The 8,861-nt window shown below is 43.2% G+C and overlaps 3 protein-coding genes across 3 annotated transcripts; all 3 read right to left on the reverse strand.

Moving 5' to 3' along the window:
• Positions 1-5,572: 5,572 nt before the first annotated feature.
• Positions 5,573-7,183, reverse strand: LOC129729270 (uncharacterized). The gene has a single exon (XM_055687781.1). It carries the CDS (start codon positions 7,181-7,183, stop codon positions 5,573-5,575), a length of 1,611 nt encoding a protein of 536 aa, XP_055543756.1.
• A 292-nt stretch (positions 7,184-7,475) lies between these two features.
• On the reverse strand, positions 7,476-8,384 carry LOC129729271 (uncharacterized). Its single transcript, XM_055687782.1, has one exon. It carries the CDS (start codon positions 8,382-8,384, stop codon positions 7,476-7,478), a length of 909 nt encoding a protein of 302 aa, XP_055543757.1.
• A 69-nt stretch (positions 8,385-8,453) lies between these two features.
• On the reverse strand, positions 8,454-8,861 carry LOC129729272 (uncharacterized). The gene has a single exon (XM_055687783.1). It carries the CDS (start codon positions 8,859-8,861, stop codon positions 8,454-8,456), a length of 408 nt encoding a protein of 135 aa, XP_055543758.1.

The raw sequence follows: 8,861 nt of genomic DNA on the forward strand, positions 1-8,861 counted from the left end.
CTTGATATGCCAAAAGGATGAAAAGTACAGAATTATATCAAATTGAATGTTAAAAAGTGTGTTTTTTAAGCATATTTATAACAAAATTTGTTATTCAACTGAAAAAATATTGTACCTTCTAACTAATTTTCATCTTTTTCTGCCAAAAACCATACAAAACTAGCTATAATTTGTTATAATCAGTAAGTAATTTTGATAGAAATTTTGATATTTCAACTATTAACGAGACCAAGTTTAGAACACAAGTTGATACAAAAAGTTCGTAACAAAATATCAAGATTTGTTGTAATTCTGATATTTTCGACCGATCGGGGAATTGCTTAGTTCGATGACGTTTCGAATCTCAAAAAACTTTTATTAAATTTTGAAAGGGTTGTGATCGAGTTGACATGAGTTCCGTCAAATTTCCAATCCTTTGTAACCGCTCGACCTACAAGCATTACCCAATTTCATAACCCGACACTCACGCTTTCCTTCTTGCAGTGCCTAATCATGTACACAGGAAGATCGCTCCCGGAACCATGTTCCCGATGTTGAACAGCCGGTAGCATGTACTGAGATAGAACCATTAATTATTTACTGCCTGCAATTCCATTTCGCCAGAGTCGTGGGGAGTAATCAGAGCATCGCATCCCACGCTTATGCATCTATCTGTAAACCAAACAGCATCATCATCATCATCAGCATCATCAGTCCCGTCAGCATCTTCCAGCATCGCGTGCCCCATAATCTTCGGTTCACCGGAACAAAGCGTAGCCTGGGAAGTCACTCCGCACGACATGTCCGACGTGAAGTGCAAATAAATGTTCATCGTGTCATAATTTTAGCCGCGACGTCGAACAGCGGAACAGGGAGGGAAACATGAGACGATAGGTGGATAGGACTTGCAACCGTATTGTTTGCTGGCTTACACAATCCACAATGTCATGTGTGCAGCCATGAAAATGTGAAAATTGAACCGATTCGTGTAAGGCAAAGATTGTCTGCGTTGGTTGGGTGAATGGAAAACGGTCGGTGGGGATCCTCGGAAGCACGGCCTGCGCTTTCCGGTTTTTCCCGGCTGCTGCTGTTGCATACTGTACTGTATAGGGTAACGGGGGTATTTTGGCCCACATGCATATTTTGGCCCACCCGGTAACATTTTACGCATTTTTTCTGATAAATTCAATGAATATTAGAAACCTATACATGCAACATTGAATAACACACCTAAGAATCGTACTACACTATAATTTTCGGCAAAAAACTGGCTCTAGGTAGTGTTATTTTGGAATTAGTTCATACATATTCAAAGTCATGGCTGAGTCAACCCAAAGTCAAGAGGAAGTGGTAATATATAAGTCAACGTCCGGAACCTATTGTAACAAATATGTATGCTTTTGAAACATTTCGTTGTTGTAGTAACATCAATGAAATATCATAGAAACAGTTCGTATACTCTAACATGTTGGAAAAAGTTGAAAAAGTGGTTAAATGCATGGCCGAAATATGTTTGCCTCTTTCTGAAGTCAACATATTTTGACCATGCCAAGTTTTACCATCTCTTCGATTACCGTTCGACCGTTGCACGTGAACAAAGAAGCAGCTTGTGACAATTTACAGGTAATTACTACGCAATTTATCACATTTAACGATATGAAATTGGATGAGAATGCCTGTTAAACCGCTTTAAGCCAAGTCATTTCATTTTTAGATGCCTAAAGTTTACAAAAATTCACAGCAGAAGGATGTTCTCCTCAAACCCACTATTTTTGCTCTAAAAATACCGATGATGATCTTAAATATAATTAGTCCGAACTATTTCCATACACGTCTGTAGATGTAAAGGTGGGCCAAATTAAAAATTTGGTGGACCAAAATAAGTTTTTAGTACTTCGTAGAAATTTTGATATTTCTAGGATATTTTTCAATATATTTCATTGTTAAACGGTGTATATTAAAACAGACACTTAGCTTTTAACAATGGTATAATAGAGTAGGTATTTATGTTGTAAAGTTGTGTTTGTTTTTAATGAACTGTGAGAACACTTCCCAAAGCTGGCCAAAATACCCCCGTTACCCTAGTACATGACAGGCAAGTAACAAACCCAACTGTGATGGCAACATTGTGGCTAATCCACTCCGTTTTATCCGGGTGCGTTTCTGTTTCTGGCAGATTTCTGCACCACGGTTATAGAGTGAAGATTGGTGGACGGTTTGATGAGCATGGCGGGAACGGGACAGTGTGCATTGTTTCCCCCGATAGTTTTTGGGGGGTGGCAAATTAGACTTGGCATCAGGTTGCAGTCGATGGATTTTTGGGTGCTGTGAAGCCTAATCTTGGTTTGGATCAAGGTTGGTTAGAAGTTGAGTGGATTCGATTTCCGATCGGCTCAAACGATTTTCTCAGCTTGGCTAATGACATTAATCAGGTTTTTTTTTGTATCTAAATCCAGGTGTTCTCACGTAGATTTTGCGGTCATGTACTAATTTCAGCGGTATCGATAAACCAGCATAAATTTCGAACCACCCGAGTTAAGCCCTCCTTTTTCGTTTGCCACACCGGGAGAGCCGAAGAACGAGCAAATAAACGAATAATGCTCGAGAGCTCTCATTTCCGATATCAAAGAATAATAAACTAATTACCCATTATCTCATTACGCAATTACCGCCCTGTGATGGTACGAAGCGGACGTGCATTTCACGTGCTCTTTCGAATGAATAATTTCTGTTTCTGTCTATTTTTCTCTTCCCTGCATGCCAGTATTAATACGAGTCGTACGAATGTGCGAAGCGTTTTATTTAATTTGGAACGTGCGAAACCGAGTTTATTAGTCTAATGGAAAGCTAGGAATAATTCAACCTGCAGCTGGGAAGAAAATGCTGTTGATTTTTTTTAGCGCTCTCCATTAAGCATTCCGCACAACGGCATGGTATCGGCAACTAGACAATTATCAAGTTAATATTTGATAGAAGCGTGTCGGTTTTACATCGAACAAACCGCCGGTAATTGATAAACTGTCACAGGGGACTTCGTGTCGGCTTCTGCATAAATCATCAACCTAGGGCATCGAATTGATAGTTGACTTTTCCAATTTGTAACCGGCACTTGTCAAACCTTCCGCCACGAGCTTTTATGTCTCCTCTATATTGAATTAAATTTTTAATCCCGACTGAGAATTCAATTATGCTGTATGATTTTCGATATCCCCAGGCCAGCAGACCACCACCAGCAGCAGTAGCGGTTTGCTGGGTGGTGGTAGGGAGGTGATAAATAATCTACTGCCAACCAACGCCCCGCATCCCGGAACGGTATGTCGGACTGCAAGCTTGATAATTTACAATCTGGTAGCACACTTCTGGTTGCATGATGTAACGCAGTTTAAAGCAGTCTTGGTTTGTGTGTGAAATGCACGCAGCTTGGAACATTTTGTGATTTGCTTCGATTTTCACAACAAAAAAGTTATAGCCTTCAACTTGGTTTTTAAGAACAAATAAAGTTTTCTTTTTTCAAGTAGCAAAGTTATTCTTCCGATGTGAAATATTTCACGTTCTCGTTGACGCATTTCAACACATCTCTGATGGTAAACAAGCTTCACTATAGAACTCGAAGTATCTGTATCTCCCAAAAATGCTCATTTCTAGCACCCCCATTAATCTTCTGTCATGCGAGTAAAACCTCATAACGCGAGTCCTCTTCGAAATAATTGTTTCATTATTTGCCAGGCTTTCGCCCTTGAGCCAACCCACAAGAGCATGGCGGAAAGTACAATTTCGCACGTTCGAGCGATATGTTCGCCCCGTTTAATAGTCGGATCCATTTGAATGTTCTCGCCTTGTACAAGGGTGTGAACGCGAGGACACCGAGGAATTTCATTTAAAAACCTGTTTATGCTTGTAGGGAAAATAAAAACAAACATAAAAATAATTTAATAAACCATCAACCGCTGAGTGCGCTGCTGTCAGCTGATGGCATGCCACTGTACTTTTTTTCTGAACGGTGCGTCCTGATGCCACCTGGTGCTGGTGTGGCTGCTTTGCATGATAGTACCGAGTGTGACGACGGTGATTTACCACCAGCGAACGAAACGGACAAGATTCACGTCCGGGTGCTGACATGACAACAAAGAGATCTGAGCTGCGCTTATGTACTTTATTCTTCAAATTAGAAGGCAGGAGTGAAGTGGTTAAACTGAGTCTTAACGGGTGCTGACAAAAGAATAGGATTTTGAAAGGATAACTTTGGCCGTATTTAATTGCTGAAAAAATGCTCAACGGTAATCAAAGCTCTAAAGCTTCATTAACATTTCAATTCGGTCCAGTATTTTCAACTCTAGCACAGCACAGCACTTCATTGCGAGTTGTTTTCAGTAGAATTCCCCAATTAAACGGTGCTTCACATTTAAATGCATCCCATCAGCTTCCGCTTGTATCTGCTGTCGAAACTTTGTCTATTTATTACCCGGTAAGCGGCAACTTCTACGTTCGTGAAATTCCAACCTCAGGAACCGGTGCAGCTGCAGCAGCATTTGACACTGAGCGGTTCTGCTGGTTTACGGCAGAGACGCGTCGTCCGCTTAGCAGCAACTACCAACCAGCTAGTTAAGCTCGAAAGTGAGTTGGCGACTTTATGAAATTTGTATCCCAGTAGCTTCGCGTAGATTGTTGATTTTACTCCCGCAGAAAAAGTTTCCCACAGTCGCTGCAGCTGGTTCCGGTTTTTGGGCAGAGTGCTGCAGCGAATGGACTTTCTGTGTAAATAGTTGATTGCGGCGAGAAACATTGTTGGACATCATTTTAAAGTTGTTACCACCGCGCGCTGGCTGCTGGGTGGATCCGTTCTGAACTCGGTGGAACTTGTAACCTAACGAATGTTCTGTCGCAGAAGGTCAGTTTCAATTATTCGCAAATCGCAAATTTATCTCCTCCATGGTGTGGTTTGTAGAGCTAAAACTTTTATCGCCAATAAATTTTTATAAAAGATGTTCTATGAAATTGAAGATAAAATGAGTTAAATCCACTAAAGACTCCAGGAATAATAAAATTGAAGAATCCAAGTGTTTATTACTAAAACTTGGGCCGGATCAGAGCGGCCACACTGTCGGGATTTTCGGTGCTATATACTGGAACTAAAAACTTGCACGGTTACACTGCTGGGACTCTGGGAGGCACCCAGCCTTTATTCGGACGTGGAGAGATCTAAGGCGTCACAACCGTTTCATATAAAGGTTTATTCGAGACTGATATCTATCACATTTTATCGTTCTACTCAGGCTGAGATGCGATTCTATGGATGCTACCGGGTGCGTGTGGGATCAGTGCCTGGTAGCACCAATCAATAGCGTTATCGAACTCTGTCTCTGTTTCGCAACATCCCGGCCGCCTTGAAAGTATTTTCAAAACATTTTTCTCAGTTTAGATGATAGTGCTATCACATCTCCTATTTCTACTCTACTACTGGTAACTACTGTATAATAACATATGACATTGAAACGATACGTAAAAATATAATATGGAGCTTTCGACTCAAAATATTCGCTTTTCTTTTCCAACCCCCGCAGGCGTCCGAAACGCCTTGTTCGATGAGAAGAAGCTAGTGGTCACTCTCAGCGAGTGGTTGATTGTCTCGTATTGGCAAGACGCAAATTTTGGAAATGCCTCTCTGATACACTCCATCTTTCGTTTTCACAGTAGCTACTCTAACGCACCCATCGCTGCCTGTATGCACCTGAGTGACTCTGCCCAACATCCACCGCAACGGTGGTAAGTTTTCCTCCTTCAATAATACCATCGTACCTATGCGTAAGTTGTCTCTGCGTCTGGTCCACTTTGTGCGGTTGTGCAGATCTGAAAAGTACTGTGTTGACCATTTTTTCCAAATCGTTTGCACAAAGCTTTGACTTCTCTGCCACAGTGATAATCTGTTCTCTGGTATCTCTTCTAAGTTTGGTTCAGCTATACTGATTAGTGGTCGCTGGACTAGGAAGTGGCCTGGTGTCAGCACTGCTAGATCATTTGGGTCGCTGCTTAACGGAGTCAAGGGACGTGAGTTCAAACAGGCCTCAATTTGAACCAAAACCGTCACAAATTCGTCATACGTCAGATTTCGAGTACCGATTGTCTTCTTGAAATGCGTTTTAAACGACTTAACCGCCGCCTCCCACAACCCACCAAAGTTAGGGGATCTGGCGGGAATGAATTTGAATTCAATACTATCGTTGCTTGCTTCTTTAATCACTGCTTCCTGAAACTGCTGAGCACAAAATAATTTGGCCAGCTCGTCAAGCTCTCTTCTAGCGCCTAAAAATGTTTTCGCGTTGTCACACATGATGAGAATAGGTTTGGATCTGCGGGCCACGAATCTTCGTAAAGCGGCCAGGAATGCCTGGGTTGTGAGATCAGCAACCACTTCCAGGTGAACCGCTTTTGTCACCAAACATACGAAAACAGCGACGAAGCATTTTATCGGTCGATTCTTTCGACCCGGGTACAACATATAAAATGGGCCACAGTAATCCAAACCAACTTTGTGGAACGGTGAAGCTGGATTTACTCTTTCTTCGGGTAGGTCTGCCATCAGTTCATCCTGCACCTTTGGTTTACTCCGGAAACAAGGCACGCATTGGTATATAATTCTTCTTGCAGCTCTCCGAATGTTTAATGGCCAAAATCGCTCACGAACGCAAGAAATTAGCAGCTGTTGGCCTGCGTGATAATACTTGTGGTGATAATGATGTAAAATCAAAACAGTAAGCGGGTGTCGATCATCAAGAATAATGGGATGTTTTCTACCGACGGATGTTTCTGCGTGCTTTAGCCGGCCGCCAATGTGCATTACGCCGTTGATAAGCTTAGGATTTTTTCCTACCAGTCTAGATGATTCTGCAACCTGGTTTCCTTTGGACAGGGCTGCAAGTTCCGTAGGAAAACATTCGTGTTGTGACAGCCTAACCAGAAGCATCAAGGCTTCTTCTGACTCAGCATATGTTATAAACCCAAGCTTGCGATTCGCACGGTTGGCCTTTCTAGCGTTGTGGACAAATCGTCGCAGTAACGCAACCAACCGAACCAGTGACAATAACGATGAGCGTAATGAGAAAATCTCACTGTTAGTTACAACGTGCGTTGCCAAAACTATCGAAGCCTTCTCCTCTTGATGAGCAGCCCGTTCATCCGCCAAGTCCCTTTGTCCTGTCGTAGCCATGTAGGTCCACACCACCATAAAGTTGAATAATTTAGCTGTGCAGGTGACATTCCCCGTGACACTATATCCGCAGGATTCTCTACTCCTGCCACGTGATTCCAACTACTGCCTTTCGTGAGATGTTGGATGTCAGAGACCCTGTTAGCTACGAACGGCTGCCAGCGAGATGGAGTCGAAGCTAGCCAGCACTTAACGATCATGGAGTCGGTCCAGAACGTAGCCTTGGAACCATAGGAGATGGTGCTTCTGACCTTTTCATACAGGTGACTCAATAGCATCGCAGACGACAGCTCTAAGCGTGGAATAGACTGTTCTTCTTCTTCCTCTCTAAATCTTCCAACGGTGAAACTTTGGATTTAGACGTCAGCAGACGTACGGCCACGGTATCATCATCCCATACACTTCTCAGGTAAATGCAGGCTCCGTATGCCTTCTCGGAGGCATCGCAGAACCCATGCAACTCCACTTCTATACATTTTGAGCTGGCTCCAATCCAACGCGGTACAGTGATGGTATCAAGGCTCATCATATTTCTCCGAAACTCCAAACAATATGCTTCGAACTCTTCAGGTAATGGCATATCCCACTCAACCTTTTCCTTCCACAAATCTTGTAAAAATACCTTCGCTAGGATAACGACAGGACTTACCAAGCCTAGCGGGTCGAATATGCGAGCGGCATCAGACAGGACGACTCTTTTCGTGATGATAGCACTGCTATTCCATTTTGGTACATTGAATCGAAAATTGTCGCTGTACGAATCCCACAGTAAACCAAGAGTTTTCACTGCCGCACTCGTGGAATCCAGTTCTTTGGTACCCTCTTCATCGCACAGGTGGGGCGGCAGATCTTTTAGCACCTCTTTTTTGTTAGTTCGCCATTTCCGCAGCACAAAACCTGCTGATTTCAAAAGCTGGCTTGTTTGTGACACCAGCTCGCGTGCTTGCTCAATTGAATCTGCCCCCGATAGCATGTCGTCGACATAAAAGTCTTCCTCTACTGCTCTCGCTCCGATGGGGTAGCTCTGGCATCCTTGCTTTGCCAGGGTTTGCAAGCATTTCGTCGCCAGATATGGGGCAGATGCTGTCCCGTACGTCACCGTGGTGAGTTTATAACTCTTGACAGGATCGCTAGGAGAATCTCGCCAAAGGATTCTTTGCAAGTCTTGATCGTTTGGCTGCACATTCACCATTCGGTACATCCTTGCGACGTCGGCCACTACGGCGATCATGTGGCAGCGAAAACGAAGTATAATCGTGAGGAGATCCTCCTAAACGACAGGGCCTACCATCAATGCGTTATTGAGAGAAATTCCAGTGGATGTTGCGCATGATGCGTCGAACACAACGCGAAGTTTCGTTGTGGTACTGCCAGGCTTGATGACAGCATGATGCGGCATGTAATATGTTCGCTCTTTAGCTTCATAAGCATTTGTTTCTACCATATGGCCCATAAGCATGTATTCATGAATGAATTCCGTATAGAGGAGCCTTAGGGTTTCATTTGCCATCAGACGTCTTTCGATGCCCAAAAATCGTTTTAACGCGGTCGCTTTCGATCCACCAAGTTTGCAAATTACTGACTCCTTCTTTGGTAGACTGACGACAAATCTGCCATCCTTCTCTTGGATTGTCGTGTCGCTGAAGTGCTTCTCGCATGCACTCTCCTCTGTCGACAT

The sequence above is a fragment of the Wyeomyia smithii genome, chromosome 3, assembly GCF_029784165.1.
Source record: "Wyeomyia smithii strain HCP4-BCI-WySm-NY-G18 chromosome 3, ASM2978416v1, whole genome shotgun sequence".
Classification (NCBI taxonomy): Eukaryota; Metazoa; Arthropoda; class Insecta; order Diptera; family Culicidae; genus Wyeomyia; species Wyeomyia smithii.

What these genes read in the sequence shown, in the direction of transcription:
- LOC129729270 (XM_055687781.1), bottom strand. Translation starts at nt 7,183, where the DNA reads ATGGCTACGACAGGACAAAGGGACTTGGCGGATGAACGGGCTGCTCAT.
- LOC129729271 (XM_055687782.1), bottom strand. Translation starts at nt 8,384, where the DNA reads ATGTACCGAATGGTGAATGTGCAGCCAAACGATCAAGACTTGCAAAGA.
- LOC129729272 (XM_055687783.1), bottom strand. Translation starts at nt 8,861, where the DNA reads ATGTCGACAGAGGAGAGTGCATGCGAGAAGCACTTCAGCGACACGACA.